This window comes from Mycetomoellerius zeteki, unplaced genomic scaffold, assembly GCF_001594055.1.
Source record: "Mycetomoellerius zeteki isolate Tzet28-1 unplaced genomic scaffold, Tzet1.0 scaffold64, whole genome shotgun sequence".
Classification (NCBI taxonomy): domain Eukaryota; kingdom Metazoa; phylum Arthropoda; class Insecta; order Hymenoptera; family Formicidae; genus Mycetomoellerius; species Mycetomoellerius zeteki.
In genome coordinates this window covers 835,338-862,485 of record NW_017257654.1, presented here as the reverse complement: position 1 = coordinate 862,485, position 27,148 = coordinate 835,338, and the positions used below count along the sequence as shown (strand labels likewise).

The 27,148-nt window shown below is 34.7% G+C and overlaps 2 protein-coding genes across 3 annotated transcripts in view; one reads left to right on the top strand and one right to left on the bottom strand.

Moving 5' to 3' along the window:
- LOC108728771 (neuropeptide Y-like) overlaps positions 1–27,148 on the bottom strand; it is a 99,536-nt gene that overhangs the window by 4,957 nt on the left and 67,431 nt on the right. The window contains exon 1 of one of the 2 annotated variants that reach the window (XM_018457523.1): positions 2,734–2,803. The exons of the other annotated variant lie outside the window; for it this stretch is intronic. The gene's annotated coding sequence lies outside the window, so the exon portion shown is untranslated. Of the gene's footprint in view, positions 1–2,733; positions 2,804–27,148 lie in introns of those variants that run through there. 2 annotated transcript variants of the gene reach the window in all.
- On the top strand, positions 2,971–27,081 carry Np (serine protease notopleural). Its single transcript, XM_018457456.1, has 11 exons — positions 2,971–3,512; positions 9,709–9,817; positions 15,095–15,417; positions 16,306–17,881; positions 19,928–20,071; positions 20,446–20,592; positions 21,826–21,902; positions 22,518–22,618; positions 23,154–23,425; positions 25,516–25,670; positions 26,489–27,081. Exons 2-11 carry the CDS (start codon positions 9,709–9,711, stop codon positions 26,651–26,653), a joined length of 3,069 nt encoding a protein of 1,022 aa, XP_018312958.1. The 5' UTR covers positions 2,971–3,512; the 3' UTR covers positions 26,654–27,081.

The following is a 27,148-nucleotide window of genomic DNA, read 5'->3' as shown; positions in this document are numbered from 1 at the left end:
CGAGATCTAACCCCACCAGTCATCCTATCCCTTTGCTAACAGAAAATATCACTGACAAGAATCAAGATAGAAAACTACACTGCAAATCCGAGTACGTTATTTTAACACATTTTTCCTGTTTAATTTTGAGGAAACACGCTTATTTGTGTTATTTTAAAACATGTAACCGCGTGTAATATGTTAATTTTACACGCATTATATGTGTCATAATGTGTACACGTTTCTAAGACGTGTAACATAATAAAAAACACTTCGTTGTTTAAAATGGATTATAAGTTTTAAACGTATTACAAGAAAACGTTTATTCTCAATTTACACGTTTGAATAGCTTACACGTTTCATTTATTACATATTATTTAATTTACACGGGTGCGCAGCATTCTCGATTATTCTATCATAGATGTGTTAAGACCAAAGTGAGCACGTGTCGCACGTAATGTGTTGCTGTTTTCAAGTGAAGTTTTACAAGTGACGTTTTACATTTATGTGATTTGTGTTTCATACATTTTATTATTAACAATGGAAAATAAAAAATATATTGCCTAATTGGTGAACGCTGTAAACATATTACATTTTCGTCTTGAGAACATATTTCTGATGTTCAACTTGTACATGATCGTTTAATAGAAGTCAATAATAATGATAGCTTATTACAATCGATGAACAATAAGATAATTGTATTGCAAAAAGTTGATTCTGGTTGAAATAAATTCTGCGAGATTAAAGAAGATGAGGAAATTCACGATAAGAAGTTAAAGTGTCTTCTGTTTGAAAAATCTAATCTCGTGGTGAAACGTGTCTTGGGACCAACGTGTGCTAGTGATTTTGTTCAAAAGAAAAAACAGATTGATGAAACTGTAAATCTCACAGATATTAAAGTAATATACCTATATAATGAACTTATTGTCAACACGTGTTCGTTTGATATAACATGTTTAAAATGCGCTTATTAAGACGAATTTTAAGAATTTTAAACGCATTATATCAAATAAACACATTTAACAATATCAATTTGGTACACATTAAAATGCGTTGTAGTAAAACGTTTTAAGTGCGTTGTAATATAAAACGGCGAGAAATGTGTTAAAAGTGGCTTCAATCAAATAACATATGTGTTTTAAAATAACACACTATGGATTTGCAATGATGATAAAGGATTATACCCAAGCAGATAAATCATGTCAAAATGACATTAAAATGAATCGGAAATGATTGAAAAATGACTTGTAATGATCATTTTGGAATCATTTTAACATCATTTTGATATCATAATGACTTATTGTTGTTCTGTTTCGGTATGGAATAGAAAGAATAGAACGATACATGAAAAATAATATTAAACGGCAGCACTAATGATTATACAAAGTTACGCGATAAATTATAAAATTACTGTTTCAGGCTTTCTTTTTGTACAAAGAATATCAAGAATATATTTAACATAATTTATTAACTTATTCCATTAATACTAATTTCTCTGCATTACTTCTTATTTTAATAAAATATAATATTATTAATAGTAAAATATAATATTATTTAATTAGCTCATTCTTCTTAATAAAACATCGAGGTCATTTTATTTCGATTAAACAAACGTAACGTGGCGAATACTCACCGTGTGACGGTTCTACAGGTAAAGACTTACCTGATGCAGGTAAATCACAGAGAAATGTATGTATATGCCATAAGGTGGACATGTGCTTATTTATGAAATTATTTTGTCTTATGCTATTTCGAAAAATTAACAGAAAATTGTTACATAATATTCTATTTTCACATATTAAATATCCAAATATATTGGCTAATGGCAAAAATAAAAAAAATTGTTTAAATATACATTATATTAGTAAATTTATGTGGTACAAGTAATCAAAATTTGACATAACGTAAAATATATTTGATTCTTGTAAAATAATGAGAGATCTAATTACATTCCGATAAAATAGCTAGATTGTATAACGTAATACTACAACAAAATTTTTTTTCAAAGTTTTTTCAAAGTTTTACAACAAATTTGTTTATATACTCAGATAAATGTCAGCATATTGTTACATATAGTACTGAAAAATGACTGTAAGATGCATCTTCATATGATATTGTCAACATGTGAAATTATAACGGAGCAAAATTACTATTTGTCTAATGACGAATAAGTCATTAGGAAAAGATTGAGACGACTGGACTTGGTCAAACAAAAAACATTTGATAAGAAAAATTCTCTTATGTCAATTATTGTGTTACATTGCGAATACGCGAAGGGCTATCATTAACCAGGATCCCTTTTTTATATGAAATAGTAATCATAGGAAAACACTGCAGTCTTTTAATAAAAATGATGAATCGGAGGAGCAATCGGGAAGAAAAAGTAAAAGAAAAATAAAAAGAAAAAATGTAAGAACTAACGTAAAGGAGACATCATTGACAAAGTACGAGCCATCATCCGTTGTCGACCTGCGAACGATGACAACGAGGTCGTAGTGGGGAAGTCGAGAGAAGCAACCAAGGGTGAGGGAACAACACACGAGCAGGAGAGGAAGCTAACTACAGTGACGATGCTTAAGTCTAGGTGGTTGTGGTGGTGATGGTAGTGGTGGTAATGCTGGAGGCAGAAGAGGGAACCTCCGCAACAGGTTGATGGAAAAGGGGCCGAGAAGAAGGAGGAGCAGGTCGGGACGTTTCGCTCACGAGAGAGACGAAGAAGAACGCGGGAGAGAACGGTCATTGCCACCACCTTACCTCGAGAATTGCCCGAACGCTAGAGTCCCCGTCGGCACGATAAGCGCCGGCCCCGACACGGTCTACCGTCCGCGGCTGTCCCGCAGTTTAGCTTGCCGTCGTTTGTACCTACTCGGCTTTACCTCTTACCTGTGTGGGGGCTAACTTCTCTCTCTCACGAGGACGCGAACGAGCGCGCGCGCTCGGTCGATGCGTGTCGTCGTGGCCTGCCAATTCTTCGTGCAGGGGGAGCGAGCCCACAAGCGAACACCAGGATCGGTTGATCCAGAAGTCGCGAACCGAGCAAAACCAGTTCGATAGGTGCCAGCCGTGGCGAGCAGGTCGAGCCGGCGGCTGTGACTCTGAGAGGTATCTTCCTCCCATCCACGAATTCCTGTCGCGAATCTGACTGTCGCACGCGACGTATGATATCTCGTGTTTGCCGAGCGGATGTCCCGAGATCGGTTGAAGGGCGTTCTCCAAAGCCCGTGAAGGTCACAAGGTCACAGATGAAACGGGGAGGCGCCGGGCGTGGGAGATACCACTCGATAGGCTTCGACCACGTGGCCGCAGCTGTTCACCGGGGATTTGCGATCGAGGGTGCGAGATCTGAGTCTGACTGACGTCAGGTGATCCAGGTGATCTCGTGGAGAACGTGCCGAGAACTTAATTCGACCATCGCATCATCGAGAGGAGATAATGTATCGCCGTACAGTTTGACAACTTGAAGGAGTTTTGCAGCAACGTTAAAAGCAGAAGCAGAAACAACAGCAGCGATCTGTCGAGCGGTGTCAGTCAAGGTATGCTTACGACTCTGTCTCAAGGTCCCGAGATATGAAGAAGCGTCATACTTTCTTGCGCGAGTGACCTTCGTTAAGACAACGGTCGATGGTCGATGATATCGTTTTTTATAAGAGGGCAATGCACCTTCAGAAATAATTCACAATAATTAAATGATTTAATCGTGCGATTGGTGATTCCTGTACTGCCATAGGATTCCTAGTCACGGGGGGTACTGAACTTAGTCGAACAGATGATTTCCTCTGCGGTCTCTTGTCCTTGATCCTCCAAGTCGGCATCGGCGCGATTAATGCTTTTTATAGTTTCTGCGGCCGGATGGATGATTGGTCGATATATTGATAGATCAATGACATTAAATTCTTCCCGAACAAAGAATCATCTTTATGACATTTTTACGACATTTCATAATATTTAATAAACTCTAGCTAAAAAAGTTATTGATATTATTAATTTTTTCGAAGTAGAAACACGACTCCGAATCGATTAATAAACTTATAGATGGAACGAATGACAACGGATAGTTGTTAAATATATGTAACAATATTTACGGACAGATCTAATAGTTTATTTTTTTATTTAGATATTTACTTTTGTATTTATTCTAACAAGATTATAAAAAATCAAAGTTTCAATGATTGAAGACAGATAGGTTGATTTCATAAATAATATCTCCTTTAAAATATAAGATCAAATAAAAGAAAGACGGAAGTAGAGAGATGCGAAAACCACACTTGGTTAAGCTTAAGCCAAGCAAAACATATGAACAACAGACTACGGTGGCTGCACATACCAATATTATCCGCTTGATGAACAAGGTTTATTGCGAATAATCAATCCAAGGGTTTATGTATGTATACGGTTGCGGCATGTATCGACGAGCGGGACATATTGCAAATCCGTTGTCGAAGTTAGCCGCATGTTCCTTAGAATAGCGGTATATTAGCTCATTTCAACTGAATTTCATTCGTACGTGGTCAGGCGAGCGTATGTGTAAACTAATGTCCCGATTTTACGCAGCTTCATGCATAATTCATGAGAGTTTACCCTGAGAAAATTCTAGTATTCCTCGAATCTGTTTATTTCGAGATAGTCATTAAATGCTTCTTTAAAACGATATAAATTAACGCTAATATATAACATGCGTTATTGTTTGTCTCGAAATATTTGTAACAAATATATTAACCCTCCAGAGCTGATGCTAAAATCTATAACATGTACAGAAAAATTTCTGGTTGAAAATTAACGAACCATCAGTTAATTTCGATCATGTTTAAGTCAGAATTTATCATGACAGAATATCTAGTTATTTCTGCTAGGGTTAGATTCTGAAACTTCCTCTCCGAGAAAAATACTCGATGTAATATAATATACATTACGTGTACTATTTATTTCGAGTAAAATTTTCTTCGAAGAGGACGTTTTTAAATGTAGCCTAAAATTATAACAGATTTAATTCACTAGGAATTGTGATTTGTCCATTTTCCACTACAGTTTCAATTAATGCAAACAGACTCTTTTTCTAGTGCAGTTATTGACGCTGCGTCTGCAAGACTCATTTAATTTAAATGTTTAACTGTGTCAGTTAAAGGGAACTAAATAACTTCAAGGAATCAAAATGACACAAAATACTAAGTATATTTTAATAAAAATAATTCAAGTTTTCAGTAAATTTTCATGTAAGAAAAATGAATTATTTGTCATTTTTGACAAAGAGATTTATAATTGAGTTGATTCAATAAACCCACCGTCAATGTGGTTCAAAGAGTTAAAAACCAATACGCGAAGCGGGGTTTAGAGATTGAATAGAAAAGTAACAGGTTTTTAAATCGATCCCTTGTGAAATCTCGATTAATATAACGAGCTTATGAGCATATCAAATGATTTCGTAATGTTCTTGAATAATTTTCACGGATAGTAGCTGAAGAATACTGGCATCGTTTGAACTTTCTGGTTTTGCGCACACATCTGATTCGCCACATCTGATGTGCTCGCGTAACTATATTATATATCCATTAAAAAGAAATCATTTAATGCGGAGCACGGCTCGCAGCGCTTAGAATTAAGACTTACGGTTTTATTTGCGCGTATAGAGTGTATCTCGGCGCCAACCCACATGTGCGCATCGCATTAGATACGTGAGTACAAATGAAAGTGGCAGGTACCGTTACTGCGCGAGTGCTACGTTACGACAAAAGCTTTTTCTACTCGCGTATACGCCACGCACGTGCGTTCTAGTCGCTTTCGTCCGCCAATTAAGACACGCTATTGTCGGCGGATGTGCAATTTTTTGTCACGCGAAGGAGAGCATCAATTCCATAAATGTCTAAAAGAGTAATTAATACGCTAATACGAGAAAAGAATACTTAGATTCGTGTGGTAAAGTGCGTCTTAAAAACTAAGAATAGATAAAAGTAAGAATGAAAACCAAAAGAATAAGAATAATAATATTACTTTATAATATGTTATTAATATTGCTATAAAATTATAAAATTCATAAATTAATTGAATTTATTTTTAAAATAATCATCCGTTCATTCTATAAAACATGATTATATATATGTTGTGGCTTTCGAGTCACAAATTTGTGTATAAAGCACAATGGTATTCATGAATGATTTAACTTACAAGGAGAGAGTTTAACGCATTTAACAATCAAGCATATTCAACGAATCGATTGAAACTCGCCCAGCACTTTTTCGAATTACGTATGCCTCGTTCTAGTCAATTAGCACGGACGTCGTGTGCTCGGACTTTACAAGCGAAGAGAGAAGGCTTTTTACTATTTATAAAAAAGAGGTAATAATTAATTAATTAGTTAAAAGTTAAATAATCAAGTTAAAAAGTTAATACATTTTAATTTAACTTAATTATTACTTAGTTAATTTAAAATTAATTAAATTTAATCTCAACTAGTTATTTAGTGAAACAACATTAACTAATTAGAAAAATTAATAAGTTTTATTAAATAAAATATTAAATTATTAGTAAGTTTTACTAAATAAAACATTAAATTGACTTGTTCATCGACAAATGATTACCGCTCGCAATTACGTCATCGGCGAAGTATAACGTTACATCCAAATTCCTGCCTTTGAATAACTGTAACCCGATTCGTGTGAATTGCATGGTTATACGTTTATCGAATAATTATCATATCACCAGTGATTAAATAATTAATACCTTAAAATGACGGCTAAGAAAAAAAAGATGTAAAATCCTAGGAATTTAGAAATCGAAAACGAAAACTCGATTTCGTAATTCAGAAACGAATCAACTGAAGAATATTTTTCCTGATAAATTAAAAAAAAATTCTTTTTCCCCTGCTTCTTCATTATTATCGATGTTACACTCACCGAATGTAAAGTGGACCTTTTTTATAAAGCAGTCGTTGACCGAGCCGAGGCGTCGTCTTTCGTCAAACCAAATTATGTAAAATACGATTACTGGCTCATGTAACTTTAAAATTATTAAACATCGTGCAGTTCACAATAAGTTTTATATGTTCCGCCAAATTTCTTTTTCTCTACTAGGATTTTCAACAAACAAATCTCGCACGGAGAGAATTTTTTGTTAAAGTTTACCCTGAAAATATGGTAGTCTTAGGACAACATCCCGAGAAATTTTATCAGGCATGCCTGAGTAAGGAAGTAATAAAATATGTCCTAGTCAGAAATTTCTCATTTGGGTCTTATGTCTTATTAGGAAACAATAGGATATGTCTTAGTCGGAAATTTCTTACTTGAGCCTAATCAGGCCATGATAAGGAAGTAATAGGTTATACTCTAGTCAGGAATTTGGGTCTTATGTCTTATCAGGAAGCGGTAAAATGTGTCCTATATATGACAGATTTCTTAACCTATAAAATCATTAGCTTTAAGTTAACTTGCATAAAAATATACTACTAGTGCAATAAGTAAATTCGAATAGTATAATAGTGGTGGAGAAAATTTCATTAAAACTACACTGAAATTTTATTGTGAAAATAAGTATTATTGATTAGCATCATATTTCAGAGGATACAGAGCGCCAGGGCAAGCTTGTCAGATCCATATCAACGCCTGATCAAAATTTCTGCTCGGGATGTATTTTGAAGAATTTTTTATGTAAATTTCTCTCATTCATTAACAAAACTACAATAAAATATATAATAAGTTTGATTAATTTTACTGAAGTGCATGATAAAAATTTTGTAAATATTGTATTGTACCACAACTATCATATTTTCAAGGTAAATTTTAAGAGACAATTCTATCCGTGTGTCTAAAAAGGATAAAAAGTAAATTACATTATGCTCTATGAAACAATATTATCTGTGTCTGTAATTTAGTTTTCGATCAGTTTTCAAAAAATCAGATGATGGACATATATGTACCTAATCACATTTCAAATGTGTTACACGGATAAACAAAAACATGAGAGAGAGAGAGAGAGAGAAAGAGAGAGAGAGAGAGAGAGAGAGAGACCTGAATTATTGATCCAGAATACAATTTCATGCACGATGAGCAATTGGTTCTGCCTTATCATTTATTCGTTAACAGTTTTTATAACTTTGGAGATAACAGAATGTGAATATGCCGTTACAAAGAAAATCGTGTTTAATCATCAAATAATTACAATTAATAATATATAATGTTCGTGTTTAGTTCTGCATCATAGAAGCATATTATACTTGGCTTGGTGCCTACGATATGCAGTCGAACCATTTGTGTTACCATTTGTTAGTACTTTTGTCGTGAAAGATAAATGAGTTATATCATTTTGACATTGAGGGCATTAATCCGTACTAAAATTATCGCCGTAATTATAAGAGATGTAAATGACACGACGGTCGAAAGTGGCTCGACTAAGCAGCATCCGGTCGAACTGAAACGAGCCGTCTACGAATCACGCTGTTAAGAATGAACGTTAAAGCGTAGACACGAGTATACTGATGTCTTGCTATAATTAAATGCTATTACATCATGTAATTACATCCAGACGAAGAGTCTTCTTCACTCCGTCTGTTCTTCGTGCGAACCTTCCCAGATTAATCGTCACGCCGCGAATGTCACAGTCGACATTGTTTAAATTAATTACCAGTAAACGGATCTGCTTTGTAAGTTTTGGAATGAATTATTAATTACGAGAAAGATTAAGATCAGATCATTCAGATAAGAAATTAGAATCTTGAAGAATTTTGTTTTTCTTGCTATTTCACAAAAGAGTAATAATCGAGAAAAAGAACAAAGGAAATACAAATAGCGATAATAATTTGGCGATTGCATTGCAACTACCCGTATAAATTACAGTATGTATAAAAAGTATACAGGAAATTTTTGTAAAAAATCCTTATTTATTAAAAAATAAACATTAATTAACAATTTACTAATTATAAATACAATAGACAGTATATTTCTTAAAATTATTATAAAAAAATATATATATACAATCCAAATATTCTAACATGAAGAATTATATTATTTTATTGTATTCGTATTTCTTTTAATTTGAATAATACATAATTTAACATTTTGTAATGTAACCATTGGAACTAATTGTAATTGTAATTATAATTAGTATATTCTATTCGTTATTAATAAATTGCTAATTAATGTTTACTCTCCCTCTAAAAATAAGATTTCTTTAAAATGTTTTTTTTCTGCACGAATACTTTTTACACTCACTGTATATATTTGCGGAATCACTCTGCGCTTCGAGATACATACACACACACACACACACATATATATATACTTACTCTTATTTTGTATACGCATAAGAAAGCAGGCAAGCCATACATGAGATATACGGTTTGGTTAAAGCAAAAATCTTCACCGAAGTCTATGATCTTACTAAAACGTTTCTTCGATGATATTTTGTTTATTTCGAGAAAAATAACGAAACTATTTTGAGAAAGGTAATGGGAGGGTCATGAGAGAGAAAACCCCGCGCAACACTGATTTAGAGAAATGAGGGAAAACAGAGTTGTCGCAGGGAATCGTCAGGCCGAAACGTAATAAATTTCTCAACATATAATTTAAAATTTTTTACTTATTTTTTTACTTTTTATTTTATTATACAAAATTATATTTCATAAGTATTAATTCTCCTCATCCGCAACTTACGGAACAACGACCGAATCCCAAAATAAGAATCTCAGAAGAAAAAGATTAGCTTTTCTAGAAAGTAAATCTAATTTCTTTTTCTGTATTTCAGATGTGCGACCGGCGGAAACAGGCCTGGTCCATCGTTATCATCGGCAATATATTGATCTATACTATTGTTATCGCCAGCCCGATCTACGTTCCTCAATTTCAACCGGGAAGTAAGTACTTTAGTTCGCTCTATTATTCGCTGGAAGAATATCAATAGCTTTCTTCTAGATAGCATCAATCGCAATTTGGAGAGTTTCTCTGCAGTAATACACGGTGTTTAATGAACGTAATTCAATTAAATTGCCGTTACGTCGTCTTACGGAAATTGCGTGGTGCCTTCGGTATATCGACCTTCGATTATAATAAGTAGCTTTAATTAGACATAATCGCGAACGTAACAGAATTAACCGATAAAAATTCACTGCGTTCTTTCAAAATTATGCCTCTTATGATAATTATTCATTGCATACGATATTAAGACACTGCTTAAATTTACTGATCTATTAATATCTTTGAGCCGCATCATATTTTTGAACGAAAATCTCAAACAACGTAAACATTGCAAACAGTAGTATTTACCGATTTAAATTCGAAAAAAATATTTCTTGTTTAGGAATTCTTTATAATAATTCTTTATAATAAAAGGAAATTATTTTCTATCAACATTTCTCCCAGTTTTTCTAGAATCAGCAAAATATGCATATTTATCAATTAAAACGACGAGTTAGTTGTGAAGAATGTTGATTCTTACAGACTGACAACATATCTTTGCTCGTCTTGCTCTTTCACGCTGTTGCATTTTCCTCGTATGTCAGCTGAGTAACGGATCGGTACACAAATACCAGTAACCGGCACAGCGATGTCCGATCTACGCGTGTGCGTAAGCGCTCGCCCCGTCTCCGTCGTGCAGCGGCATTGAACCTACCTTGAATTCACGTTCGAACGGAACGTGGGCGGACTGGTCAGTTTTCTGTAGAAGTGGGTCAACCACGGTCATCGAGCCGCGTGACTTACAGTGATTTTTCCGTTCCCATCGTCCCCCGATTCCGTCGATTTTCGTGTGATCGTTTCCATTCGGCGACAGAAATCCACGAGATGATTATCCGCGAATCATCATCATTCATACACGGAAAGAAGAATTTCGTTGAAATATCTAAAAATTTAACTAGATACAAATCTGATTTTGTTGGATCATCAAAATAATTATCGTAGAACGCTCTCAAACTTGATTGATAAAATATCAAAACTTTTTACAGGGTTTTTCATATTGAACATCCTGCATGGTAATCCGAAGACATTTTCAGATCACATAATATATGTACCTAAAATTTTAAATACTTCAACAAAACTGTTCTTTCCGTACTTTATTGTGTCTAATTAAAATGCTCATGCACATGCAATACGACATTTAACCTCTTCTTATATAAACCCAATTTTACGATGTTATTTCTACAGCTATAACAATCGTTGTATGACAATACGACGATATGGGTCTTCTTCCTTGAGATCACGCGAGACTTCCGTATCCAAGTGACGTTTGCCACGATCAGATAAAGTACTTTCCTACAATGAACTATGCCGCGAGTGAAATTCTTCGCGTGGGCGTACACTTACGCACGCACGCACACACGCTTACGCACTCCCGTATGATCTGGCACCGCTTGAAATTCCGCCAGCTACATAAAGGCGTCGTCAACTTTCTTTCATGCTGATGACTAACTAACGTGTCACTTCCGCCAGCACACATTTTCTACGCGGAAGGGTGACCGGGCGTTCAGAACTTTTTGGGCGAGCGAGCCTGACCAACTGACCCGGTAGCGCAAGCACTGGGACCGCAAACAATTTTACGGGTGATTTTCACTAGCCACGAAACGTCCGTCGACCCGACATGACGGCAAAAGAAAGTAAACTGTAGCTGAAAAACTATGACGCTTTAACGACCCGTTTGTGCCAGTTTAGAGTACACAAACTACAACAGTCCGTCTGTTGTATGTCAGTAATTCCTGCTACTACTGATTATTTGACACATTAGGCAATTTGCCTATTAAGATAAAAGGCAAATCTCAATTGGACGTTTAATTTCATGGTAGACATCCAATTTCTATTTTATATATTATAAAATCTCTCTGTCTCTTTCCTTTATACTCTCGTCTAAACTTGGCGTAGCGTTAACTCAACAACGTAAAGTCTCGCGTTCACCACGCTAAGTAATCTGTCACTTTCTTTGGCACGGTGTGCACACAGAGTATACCGGGAATAACGTTCATGGGTTTTCCATGTTTATATTGAGAACGCGCCATCCAAGCATCTCGGGTCAAATATGATCATCAAGTTTAATCATACCAAGTCGGAGCACCCTGGAATGTTTACGGCGATTTCGTTAGGCCAAAGACCTCAGAGAGGAAGAGAAAGAAAGAAAGAAAAAGAAAAGTTAGTGGCAGAGAGAGAGAGAGAGAGAGAGAGAGAGAGATGAGAGAGAGAGAGAGAGAGAGAGATTGTGAGGTGTCTTAGAGGGAAACGAGCTGTTACATTAGGCTATGACTGTGACCCACATTTGGGTCGGGCAACTAGCCCATACATTGAAACTTAACGGTACCGAGATGCTTCGCCTCGCCTGACATCAATTCGTTCGTTCCCCGATATAATGCGGCATACGCCGTATACGCATTAGTATTTTACAATCGATCGTTGATTTAAAATCATGAAAGAATTCAAATTGAAGGTCGTTCCCAGCGAGATTTATGATCCCATTAAAATTTTTAATAGTCAAAGATGACGTTTGTTGCACGAGAGTTGCGCGCTATGACATCTTCTTACTCTGATCTTTGCTCGGATCACGTCGACGAACTGCACATTTTATTTCCTATACTTTAAAAAACTGATTAATTTGATTAATTTAAATTGCCACTACATTGCGCGTTGTGCCTGTTTTTTTTATGTATTCTCTATAGTCTTGATGCAATATTATTCGTCTATATCCGAAAGTTCACGTGTTATTTCGGAGCGAAGAGCATATTTCTTTATCTCTTCCTTTGGCGCGTGTCTTTCGTGGATAACTGTATCGCACGACCGTATGAATCATTGTCAAAGCAGACTTCTGTCATTCCGTTATACGCCTCTGATATTCGTGACTTTTTAAAAATTTTACATGACATCTGTTTGTTTATCCACTTTCCGTTGTGTCGACACATAATGCGCTAAAGACCCAGAAAAGATTCCTGTTATCCGATTAATGCGTAAATGTGATCTTCAATTTTTTACCGGTAGCAACAACTGTTTTAAGATCCAATACAGATGATATCTGTAGACTTGTAACAAGTTTGATAAATTTGATACATAAAAATAAAATAATATTGTCAACAAGCTAATAATTTCCGTATTAATAAAATATCACAGTTATCATTTTAAGCCCAAGACACAATGCGAGGAAATTAGTGTGTCCGGTGAATACACCTAATATTCGAATAAATAAATAAAAAATGATTGAAAATATTCATTCGAAAACATCTTTTTTATTCGTCAAGAAACGAGAATAAATACTTTTTCATTTCATTTGAATGAATATTTTTTGAATATGATTACGAATATTTTCGTTTCGTATTCACTTTTACTCTGTATTATCTGCACATAGTCTACAAGAGAAAACAGAAATCTATAAAAACAATACGGCTACAATTACACCGTGCTCTTAATCCGCGACCTATACGATACATTACTGTGATGTAACCGGAATTATATCGGAATATGTATGGCTCTATCAAATAAATATTTATAAATAAAAAATGTATTGCTTTCTAAAATATTTTTCAAAATTTCTAAGTTTCCTTTATAAAATCTGAATACTTCAATGACAAAAATAAATAAAATTCATTTTTTTTTATTTAAAGTCATCAAAGTGCCGGTTATAGTTAAGGGATAAGGGATAACGATTGCTTATTCCAGCTCTCTTTTTCAGTTTATATTTTGTTTGAATGAATATGAATACTAGTTAAATATTCATAGTTTTTTTATGTGAATAAATATTTTTTGAAAATCCAAAATTTTAATTTAAAATAAGATTTCATTTTTTTTATGTGAAAATTTTGAATAAATACAATTTGGAGCTCAATTACAAATTTTTGTATTCGGGCACACTAGAGGGAATAACTATAGCGATAGGAATAACACGATTTCAACCTATCAGAAACTGTGTATTTCGATATATCCGATTTCTGATAGGTTGAAATCATGTTATTTCTATCGCTATTCCCTCGCATTGTGTCTCTCTTTACATATCCGCTTAATATAGACGTTTGCAGAGCTATTCGTCATATTTTCAATATATGAATCAGTTTCGCAATTATCTCGCGTCTCCTATCATCCGCGGTGAGGATCGCAGTTGACTAGTCAAGATCATTAAGAGAGAATTATAAGCAGATACGTTGACGATACGAGAGCAAAATGTTACGGACAGGAATGTAGAACGTACATCGTGAATGAACAGTTATAGACGCCGGGTGAAGGTTGATATATACTTCTCAGAGGAGATCAGAGAACACGGAAGCGTTTATCTAACCACCGTTGACGGCCATTCGGGGAGAATTCCATCTCGAGGCATCACTTCGTAATATTTTATTTTATAGGAGTTTTTCTCCCTGTAAAGAAGTCTTTACTTTCGCATTAATGTGTGAGATAATCTTTCGAACGGAAGAATCCTGATCTATCGCCTGAGAGAATCACGTATGAGATATCGCGGCGGCAAGTTCCGGCGAATTATCTTTATAAAGCATTAGATGAGAGGAAAGAGTACTGTGTAAAAAGATATTAATACGATTCCGAGCACGCAAGCCAAGAATTGGCATTTTAGAAACAGCATATAAATAATATTTATAATCCTTCAGTGCCACTCTCGATTATACCCGGCTTTTTTCAAAAAATGGTTTTTTTAAACTATTATTTACTTTATTTGTTTATAACTTTTATTACTAATAAAGATACATATATATATTTTATCGATATCGTTGCATTTTTTAATGACTGGCGGTTATAGATTGAAAAAAATTTGTTACAGCCAAACATTAATCAAACATTAATTAAAAATAATAACATCAATGTGTTACAATTTCAACAATGTAAATGCAATATAATACATGTATTACATAATAGTTACATACTTGAGGGTAAAATTTCAAATTATAAACAATGATAATAAACAATAAAATTGATATTATGTTATGTTTAGTTGGTGTTTATTTTAAATGTTTATTTTTGCAAATTATAGGTAAGCAAGCAAAGTTGGGTTAGGTATGTAATGCACAGTGTGTTGTATCTATGATAAAACGGCATATAATGTAGCATCGAAGGGTTAAAATAACTCGTTTAAGAAAAAAAAACCGTTTAATGGAGTTGGTCGGAAATCGACTTGTCATAGATAAATGTAAAATGATAGAATTCCTTCGTTCTTACAGGCACGGGAAGAAATATCAGACACTTGCCCTGCGTGTCACGCAGGAGCGGTGAGACCGGTGTGTGCATGTTTGCGTTTACCTGCGCGAAAGCAAATGGCACGCATCTTGGTACCTGCATCGATCGTTTCTACTTCGGTAGCTGCTGCAAGATTGACGACGAGCCGGACATCTTCCCGCAAGACAACAGCATCGATGATGGCCTGCTGGCGCCAAGGCCATTTGTCACGACTCACAGGCCTATCGGGAGCAGCGGCATACCGGAGTATTTCACGAAGCCCAAGCCGACCGATGAAAAGAAACCAATCGAGGCTTCACAAATCCCGGCAAGTAGATGATTGCTAATGAAGCAGCGAGCCAGCTACCACGTTTCGCCATGTGTCAGTAGAAATGAGCGGTATGACAGCTGGAGTTCCTAGAGACTATTCGATGGAATTGAAGTAACGTCCTTCGCGAATAACTATACCCTGTCAAATCATCCACAGCGAACTTAATATTCGATAAAACAAACGTGGGTTAATAATAAATAATTCGCTTGTTTGTTTATTTAAGTTAATATGTAATTACTGTATAACTCTATCTTATTTCGTAAATTTTAGTTTTAAGAAAAGAAATAAGTTTTTAGACGACAGTAAATAATGGTAAAAAGTGGTAGTTTGGAATTACAATACGCGAAAAGAAATGAAACATGTTTTCTCAGCTCATTCAGATATGTAATAACTTTCTCTGAATGAGGTCATTGAGATAAATACAATAGCTCGTGTGATCTCACAATTGATATGATTCATGCAGGATTAAAGAAAGAAAGTTTTTCATTAAATAAGTTAATGATGAGCATGTAATATGTGTAACTTTTAAACACGCAGGAACTTTGTAATTTTGTTTGATATATATTGGTGTGTATAATAACCATTGGCATATTAAATAAATTCGCTGAATAAAAATTTTCGTTTTATTAACAAGATGTATAAGCTTCTTAATGATTCTTAATGATAATCTTCATTAAAGATACATTGTATTAATATTTAAAATATATGCCACACGCTGCATCATGATACACAAAGTTTTCAATTGTAAACAGAATAATTTTTTAAATTAATTAAAGATAAATTAATTCTGTTAGTCAGTCAATGTTGCTCTTAGAAGATTAATTTACCTAAAATATTATTGCCATTTACATTAATAATTAATTTAATAATTTAATAATTTTGTAGACAACATCTGGATTCTTGAATACGCAAAGCACGCAGACTTCAGCAAATACGATGAGAGACACGACGAAGTTCGTGACAAAGAAACCAACGATCACAACGATAGAAATGACTACGCAGACTACTCGCCTCTCGACATTCCAAACCGTGCAAAATGCTGCCGGACCCAGCACGGAAGCCACGTTGAAGGAAACCAACAATACTATAAATATTCCAACAAATATATCGCCAAGTATAACGAGACAACCTACGAAACCCACCATTTTAGACTCTACTCTCCGACCTAGCACCCTAAATTTAACGAAACTGACGACTATCACATCGGAAACGATCACGAAGAAACCTGTTGTCTCCACGACAGTGCAAAAACCAACGGTGCAGAACTCTCAAAAACCACTCTCTTCTACTACTCGACCGAGTGTTCAACACGAATCGACCACGAATACGATAAAGAACGTTCTCACAATTACCACGCAGAAAGTGATGCCTTCGACCAGATTCCCACCAAGAAATACGACGTCGGTTAAACCACTGACTCAGACGACTATCAGAAAGCCTAGCACCAAAAGACCTAGTACCACCGTAACAACAAAACGGCCAGTGGTGACTACAAAGAAACCCACTACGTTGACAAAGAGACCTTCAACTCCAACAAAGCCTCTCACGAATTCCAGCTTCGGTACCACTTTACCGGCGACAACTAAGCCTCATTCAACCTCTGGCTCATTCAGCAATGGATCTTCCAGTACAAGCGTAAATCGAGCAACGGAAAGTACTTTAGCCTCCACAGGAATTAGACCATCGACTGCAACGACAGCAACTACCAATACAATTCAAAAAATCACCATTGCGTCTACGAATTCGGATCATAAAGGATCTACCAAAACGACAACGCCGAAGACGACCTTAAAAACGACAACAAAACTATCGACGATCAGAACAACCACCGCTAGACCATCGACAACGGCTAAAACAACAATCAACACACCGGCCACGACTAAACCATCATCGTCAACTACAACGAAGCTGAAACCCACTAAGACCACTAGTACGACGACGAAGACTACTAGACCTGAATACACTAGCACCACGACGATCACGGAGGGAACGAAGCCATTATCGTCAACTGTCGGTTCAACAGTTAGCGTTACGAGACCAAGACCCAGCACGACGAAACCAACACCCTTGACGAAGCTTCCCGTGAACACGTCCAGTATCGTGGAGGTTACCACAAGCATCTCGAGTTTGATATCAACGTTTACCGTTAGAAACGAGAGCACCTCGACCCACGTACCTCCTACCAAGGGTCAGAATGTTAATCACACCCTCGAGGAGATCCCGTTGACTACTTACTCGCCAGGATTAGTAACGTGGAGTTCCAACTCTGATGAAGTTTTTACAAAGGCGCCCAACAAAACGATTTCGTCAACATCAACATCAATGTCAATGTCAACACCAACGTCAACGTCAACGTCAACGCCAATGTCAACGCCAATGTCATCGCCAACGCCAACGCCAACGCCAACGCCAATGTCAATCTCAACGTTAACGTCAACATCAACGGTAGCTACATCGTCAGGTGAATAAAGTTAATTACTTTCTAGTTTTCTTTTTATCAGAATATAATAACTTTATCAATTACAATTGATAAAGTTACAATAATCAATAGCTTATTTCAACTATTATATTTAACTGTAATATTAATCGTAACGTATTAATTATTTTCGACATTGATTCTCATCACGTTGAAACCAGAAAAATTTTTAATTTTTAATGATTAATATAGTCAATCTAAAACAAAAGGCAAAAGCAAAAGCACATTAAATTTACATAGTAATCCGTTAACGGGATTTCGCTATTCCCAGTTTTGATGCATACAGCGTGCCATGCCATACAACGTGAATCGCTATCATGATTTTCTACTGACGACAAGGGCGTCGCATTACACAATGAACGATCGTTTTCTTTGATTTCACCGATTAGCATAGAATGAATAAGATTTCTAATCACGTTTCCTATAATTCCTCGAAGGGTCGCTCGATGCGACGAAGGAAGCATAAATAAGATTTGTGACTACACTGAAAAAAAAATTTGCAGATTTCAAATAAATATTTATTCCAATAGTACTAACGAAATATTTACTCTAAATGTAAACATATATTTATTCGATTTAAACATTATGCCCATTGCCAAGTATAAAGAAACATTAATACTCTACCAAAATTTGTTATCGAGTAAAAAGAATTAAATATAAACTGAAATAATCTTACTTTTCGTATATATATATTCGTACTCTGCCTTTTTCAATATTTATGTTTTTTTGTGTTCAATTTTAATATCATGCTATTCAAAAGGATATTGTCCATTGTTTCCAAAGTATACAATCCAAAAGTTTGGAAACATTATTAAAAAATTGACATTTTTTAGGATTACTCAAATGTCCATAATAATGTCTTTTTTTAACAATAATTCTTCAGATAAAATATTCAATCCGAAGAATTATTTAAAAAATAAACTATTATTATTTATTTAAAAAACACATAAGAGATATTATATCTCTTTAAGCAATATAATTGCATCTCAATGCATGCAGCGCGAAAGTGAGTTATGTTGAGTTATATAAGTAGGTAGGTAATCCATCTCGTATTTTATGTTCATTTGACAAGCGGTTACTTTATTCGACTTAAACGAACCGAGTTCATTGTGGACGCAAGCCAAGGTCATTCCCCGGACCTTAGAAAAGATAATCGAGTAGAGAGATGTTATGTGGACCATGTCAATAGCGCAGCACTCTGACACGTCGTCGGGATAGAATGTCATAATGTCGTAACGGTTCACAAACCGACCATCCCGGACTTTCCGCCGACGCAATTACGGTCATCTCTCCCTTGTGTATCTCTATCCATTTCGTTGAGCGGCAAGACTTCGAATTATCTTCTAATAACTATGATTCACTTCGCTACCTTGCAAGAGAAAAAACAGAACTCGCTCTTCTCACAACCAAATTGGAGAATTAAACCGGTTCGCATCGTATTCAATTAGCATAGTATATCTGTTTGAAACTAACATTTTCTGAGAAACACAGGTCCATGAACTTGAAGAAAACATTCTTCTGATTTTTTTCACATACATCGCAAAAGTATCCTACTGGATATGTGTACTGGATGAGCTTTTATCTAATTTTAAAGTTAATTTATTTTAACATAAACGTGCACTGTCGGTTTTATTTAATGTATGACTTTGTCTAGTAGTTTTTTTAATGCTTTTTCTCATACTTTGCTCTACGTCTTAATATTATTAATTTTTGTTATCATAAATCATGTTTTTTGTCATTGCAATTAAATATATTCGATTTGCACACTTATCGAAACGTCATGCTTTTACTTAGTTACTACGATTAATAAATAATTTGTAAATATTACACACTGATATCCGAGTTGGTTCATATCTGCTTTTCTTTTTTATTTAATTTTGATTTAATTTATTTTTTCAACAAATTGTAGCTATTACGATAAGTTATCTATCCCTGATTCCCTTAAAAGAAAAGAATCGTAACTTCTAGTAAATTTGCGATTAATTAAAATACGATTAGGTTTTATATTTATTATGTTTGTTCGTTTCGCAGAACAAGCGGAAACTGATTGGTCGCCGATAACAACTCCGGATGGCTGGATAATGATCCAGTCGCCTACCACCCAAAAGTTACCGGAGACTCAAGAGTCGTCGACCGAACCGGTTACGGAATCCCCTATCCAGTCTTTGACTTCTTGTAAGACATATTAATTGTAGCCTTTGTGAGCACTCTGCGGTTTGCGAATTTGCTCGCGAACTTTCAAGAATTGGCAAACGCAATCATGCAAATGAGCAACTGGAGCAACAACTTGGAAGGAATATCTTCCAACAAGTCTAAATAACAAGAAAGAACTAGAAGTTCTTCAGTAAATTTTAGTATTGCAACAACACTATATTTCAGAATTTCCTTCTGTTGAAAATTCTTGCAACAACACATTCAATTGTATATAAATACAATGCAATTCAATTTTGTATAAATTTTATATAAAAAATCGTATCGCTTTTTATTTTGTGCGAAATGTAATGAATGCTTGATTAATTAATCTTATATTATACTTCTCGGATTTCCAGCCAAACCGATAACAGAGAGCAGTATCATCCCCGACATCATGAAGAGACCAACGGTGACAACTTTATTGTCAACGATTGCCAGTGTTACAATCGTCACGGAACTTCCGGTATCAATGCAGACCCTCAATATGTCGGACTACAAACAAGGTCAATACTTAAATGTTGAACGGATTACGGTGTAATACTACGACGTGCGCTTCACGTGAGCGAGCGGGTGCATGAATAAAAGAAATTAGACCGTTCCCAGACTGGGTGACTGGAACGAATCGTTACTCGACTAGAACTAGTCTTAGAACTAAAAACAAAATGACGGGTGAAATGCGGAACTGGATTTAGATCACTGTCGGAATTCACGTTATTCCGTTCGATTTTGTCCCAGTTAAATCCTGAAGATGATCCAACTTCTGATCGTATAACGATGCTTTCATCTTCTCTTTGCGGATTACGTCAAGTTTAATATTAATTAAACTTCTCGTCTTTGACAAGGCAGACGTCTCTATTAATTCTAACAAATACTCGCACATGCACATTTTACATGTAAAATACAATTCTAATTGTAAGTATAGAAAATATGTCCTCATCAAGAATTTTCTGTCTTTCTTGATCATTGTTTTGATATGTCGCAATTTTCAGATTTCTTAAACTTACACGAAAAGACCAATTTTGTGCAGTGTCTAAAAATTTAGCTAAATACATATTTGAAAATAGCTTTGTTAGATCATAAAAATAATTATGCAGAAAATTCAAGTATCATAAGCAATGCTGCAAAAAATTTTGATATTTATAGCAACTAGCTTGAGCGTCTTACATCATTATTTTAATCCAAATTATTTTCAGATCTGTATCTAATTAAATTTTTAGATACTTTAACAAAACCGTTCTTTCCTTCTAAGCTTTCGAAATTTTTTTTTATTGTTATATACATCAACTAAATTAGTTTTTAATACTATCACATAATGTTTACTGTAGTTTATTTAAGCAGTTAAAATCGCATTGTGTCCTATTACTTACAGTATAGGAAACATTTTAATTCATAAATTATCGATGACTTGATCACTTTGTATGCCATTATATAAGTTACCATCATCTAAGTTGAAATAACAGAACTTAATTTAAATAATGATAGTACAGTCGTAAATTTTAACGTCAGTAATTTCTCGTAATCAATGATAATGTGCGCCGAGTGTCGCAAGTACGCAGACAATATTGTCGATAGAAAAATTCTAATTCGCCTACGGGCAGACAAAAGAATTATGTGAGCGACGCATCCGCGCAACGGTACCGGTTCATACAGTCGAACAAACGCAGCGCGTCCGTTCTCCAACATGACCGTCCAATTGGGACTGATGCGATTTAACTCGACATTGTTTGTTCTTGCAGTGTGCGGACGAAGAATGTTTCCGGAGCCCAAGATCGTCGGCGGAGAGCGAAGTTCCTTCGGAAAATGGCCTTGGCAGGTGAGCTTGAGGAAGCTCACATACAAAACAATTAGAATCAGTTACTTTACACACTTAAAATTAATAAATATATATTTATTTATAAATTTTTCGGAGTGGAATCGCACTCTAAAGAGTGAAAATTGAATCAATTTTGAAAAAGAGTGTCTCAATTTTCAATCTTTAAGAGTGAGATTTCACTCTTCAGAGTTAGTTAGTTTTAGAGAGCAGATATATCGTAATTGCGTAACATTGGCTGTTATGGTGTTATTTATAAACTTTACTTAAACATTAATGCATTAATGTAAATCACAAATTTGATGATTAATTGAAGATAATTAAGTATTAAGTGCGTAATTTCCAAAAATCTATTAAGAAAGAAATACAATAAAATTTGACCTTTCTGATATCATTAGAAATTAAAATTCGATCCCTCGTCTGTCGAACGATGACAATCGTCATAATAGATTACACTAAATATTATGCAGAAAGAAAAATGTATAATCGTGATAATAACACACACATTTTCCCATGTTAACAACAGTCATTTTATTACGTACTAAAGATAATGCGTAGATGGATCAACGCATTACGCGACCTACGATTGATTTTCTCACGTGGCAAATTTCCTTGCAGATCTCATTACGTCAATGGCGATCGCAGACGTATCTACACAAATGCGGCGCGGCATTGTTGAACGAGAACTGGGCTATTACCGCGGCGCACTGCGTCGAAAGGTAAGTGTTTGCCATGGCTACGATATAATCAAGTTGTCTCCCACTCGCACGATCATCTCATCATGCTATCCACGGTGTTCTTTAACGTTACACCGTGAAGTCTCTTCGCGACAACATGTACTCGCTTATGATTTCTTCGCGCGATGAAAAGAGATTGTCTTTGCTTGTATAAACATTTTCTCATTTAATATATTTGAGAAGCGTGACCAGGATTTTATGTATTATCGTCTTAAAGTAGAACATCATAAGAAACTCCACGTTCCTTTCAAAGAATCAAGAAGAGAATCAGAATTCCGTAATTTTTTTTCTAGATTTTACTATTCACGACGTCTCTTTTTTTAGAATTTTTTTTCTTCACATTGTCATCGCGTTTCAATCTCTTTTTTAGAATTCTTTTTATTTTTTCAACGCTGAACTTAATTTCTTTTCATATAGCATGACATTATTATTTAAGATGCAACGGAAAATTGCAAACAGCGTTTTGTTTCCGGATGGAATTTTCCGGTAAGTAAATGCATTGATATATATTTTGCAGCGTACCGCCTAGCGAGTTATTATTAAGGATCGGCGAGCACGATTTGGCGAATGAAGATGAGCCATATGGATATCAGGAAAGAAGAGTGCAAATTGTGGCGAGCCATCCACAATTTGATGCGCGTACTTTCGAGTATGATCTTGCTCTGTTGCGATTCTATGAGCCTCTTCTGCCATTCCAACCAAACGTTTTGCCGATCTGTCTGCCCGACGACGATGAAACCTACGTTGGTCGTACCGCCTACGTTACCGGCTGGGGCAGACTTTACGACGGTATTAAAATGCATCATCATAATTAATAAGTGAATCAACAATACAACTTGGAATTTATATCTTCGTATTAATTACTCCGTCTGCAATCATATTTTTATTCCCTATGTCTGCAATCTTTTTTTACTATTCTCGACCTTCAAAATATAAAGATAAATTCAGGATTGCCTTTTAACATTTCTATTATATTAACAATTAGAATTGAAAAAGGCTCCAAAGATTAAATCAATAAAGGAAAGAATAATAATTCCAACGAGAGCCGACACAGTTGTATAATCTAAATATTATATATATATATATATATATATATAAATCATCAATTACAGATGTTTCGACGAAAAGATTAGATTCAATGTATAAGTCAACAATATCGGAATCAAATTAAAACGTTGTAAAAAGATACAATCACTGAATCATCGTTAGGCTGTTGTCCAAAATTAAAAAGATTATTGTCGTCTGTTGCATTTAGCTGGATACCCAACAGGAATTCCATAATTTAACTGAAATTGAGTTAACATGTGAAAATTTTTTAAATACTTTGCATAATCAATGAGTTAAAATTAATTAAATTAGTTAAATAAAACTTACATTGTATTCAACATAACGATGATCCGTTATAACGCGCGCGCGCGATATGTGATTATAACTATGTCTTGAAAACATGTGAGAGGATTCGCAGTGTTTATAAGTACAGTAGGCGTCATTGATGCCTTCCGGATTGAAATTTATAGTTTCCTCCGATCGTACACATACCTGTACACTGTTAAAAAAAAAGAAATTTGCTTCCATCACATGTAACGGAAAAAAGTAAATTTCTTTTTTTTTTTTTAACAATGTATATAGATATGATGTACGATCGAAGGAAATTATAAATTTCAAGCCGGAAGGCATCAATGACGCCTACTGTACAAATGTTAAAATAGAATAAATATCAACAAAATAGAATAAAAATCGATAATGCAATTTTATAACTTATAAAACAAGGAAACATTATTTTCTCTTAACTAATTAAATCATGATATAACGGATCCAACAATTCCGTATCATTTTGCAAATTAAGTCTATTTTTTTGCTTTTTGATATGGATCGCTTCAGAAATTAATCTTTTATTAAATCCTTCTTCGTCTAAGATTTTTATATTGTTCCAATCGAAATCGTGATTGTGCTCAATTCTATGCTCTGTAATTATTGAGTGTTGTGTAGTATTCCTATTTATGTGATTCCAATGTTCATTAATGCGTGCTTTTAATAACCGTTTCGTTTGGCACATAAGATGCATCACAATTTTGACAATTTATTTTGTAGACCACATTAGAATGTAATAGTGAAGGTAATTTATCCTTTTGTATTCTTATAAAGGGACTTAGTTTATTAAGTCCTATGTAGACTAAACGCACTGTTCTATTATTTTTAAAAAATCTTTTGAATTTTTCGATATTGAAGGTATGTAGGGAACAGTAAAAAAACGTAATTAAATTGTTAGGAGTATTCTTTCCGTGTGTATTATTGTTGAGTTGTCCGAACTTAGTATGCAACCTTTTTTTAATGCTTTCAAAAATTAGACTTAAAGAATAGCCATTAGTAAGTAAGATGTTAATAATGAAACGAAAGTTTTTCTCATGGAAGGATGGATATGATAATAATAATGTCTATCAATCCCATAATTATCCCTAATTGTGCCTAATTTGTGGTATCTCGGGTGACACGAGAAGTAGTTTAGGTATCGTGCCGAAAACGAGGGTTTGTGATATCAGTCGTATACCAAATAATTATCCTTCCTTATTAAGGTTACATCTAAAAAGTTCAAACGATCACCGCCTAGTTCCTATTATATTACTAAATAATTTTGTAACAAGATATTTTAAGAGGAGGAATCAGACTCCGCTCTCATTTATTTCGGAGAAATTTCAGAGTAAAATTTTGCTTGTGTCAAGAAAGACCGAAATTGCAAACGGAGTGTTAATATTTGATACGTGTTAATTAGTAGGAAAAACTATCGATCGTTTTAGATGAAATATTTTCATTAAACTACAAGGTAAATTATTGTCACTCAACACGCAGATGCCCAAAAATATAATTATCTATTTTTGCAGAGGGACCATTGCCATCCGTGTTACAGGAGGTTGCAGTACCCGTTATTAATAATACCGTATGTGAAGCGATGTACAAAAACGCGGGTTACATCGAGCACATTCCACACATATTTATCTGCGCTGGTTGGAGGAACGGCGGATTCGACTCCTGCGAGGTCAGTTTTTGCTGGCGATTTTACACAAATGAAAAAAATCGTCGTTCGTGCCATTTCAAGTTTTCCGAGATTGAAAATAGCAACTAAAAAGTATTATCCGCATAATTTACATCTTTCGATAATATAGTACATTATTCTAACAATCATATATGATTGTGTCATAATAAAAATGTTTTAAAAAATCTTCAGAAAATTAAAATATCTTGTAGATAACTTACAGATACTTTCGAACATTATAGTTGCTTAGAAATGAATTATTATTGATATAAAAATTTGTAGCAATAATATTCTGTAATATTATTGCTACAAGTTTTTATTTCAATAATAATAAGTTTTTAGGTAACTATTCCTACATTTCCTTACAACAATTTAATACGTACGAAAGTAGTTATTAATTACTTCTTTTGAGTATTAAAAGAACTGTTGTTCAGTAATTTTTAGTATTAAATTGGTTTTCTGTAAGAATTCAAAAGGCAAAAGTTATGTATAAGAATTATCTGAAAGTTATTGATAAGACGTTACAAGCTTCTAAAGATAATTTTAAATATTTTTATTATACTATAAACACTATTACTTAACACAATAATATATAAGAATTATCTATATTATGAAAAGATATATATCTTTTATGCCCGTTTCTATCAATGTAGATTAATTTCCACCAATTAATAAATTAACTAATCTCGGTTCAACTTACTCTTTGTCTTTTTCTAATCTTTAGAACTAGAAAGAGACGAAGAATAAGTTGAACCGAGATTAAAGTTAACCTATTAATTGGTGGAAGTGGGCATTAATATTCTAACCTTCTACCTTTTTAGGGTGACAGCGGCGGTCCGATGGTCATCCAAAGAGCGCGAGACAAGCGATGGATCCTTGCTGGAATCATCAGCTGGGGAATCGGTTGCGCCGCGCCTAATCAACCTGGTGTTTACACGCGTATCTCGGAATTTCGCGACTGGATCAATCAGATCCTGCAGTTCTGAACGTCTCGGAAAGAGCATGATCCGCGCTCGAAATTCGCGCTTTTGCATCGCGTCGACTTCTACGAACGTTTGTAACGATCACCAAGCGGACGAATGGCGCCATCTGCTGGAGCTGTGAGCCAAGTACAATTTAGTGGAAAAATCTAAGGATCTCAGCGCGGGGATTCACAGAAATTTGTGCGCGTGTTGCGAACTCGAACGATATGTGGAACCACTGATTCAATTTTCCTGTGTGAAGCCGTAATGTATGCATGTACATACACTCAATTTCTCGGGAAAATCCGACATGTTACAACGATACAAAGGGTATTGATTTGCGTATCGGAGACACTGTGGATACCAGTGATAAGCACATCAGACTTTGTGACAAGGATCGAAATTTTCGATCAATTTAGATACCTTTATCTAGAATCGATTTAAAATAGTTAATTCCAGGACATGGAATTACTTTCTTAAAGTAAATTATTCTCATAGATATATCTATAGATGCGGTTC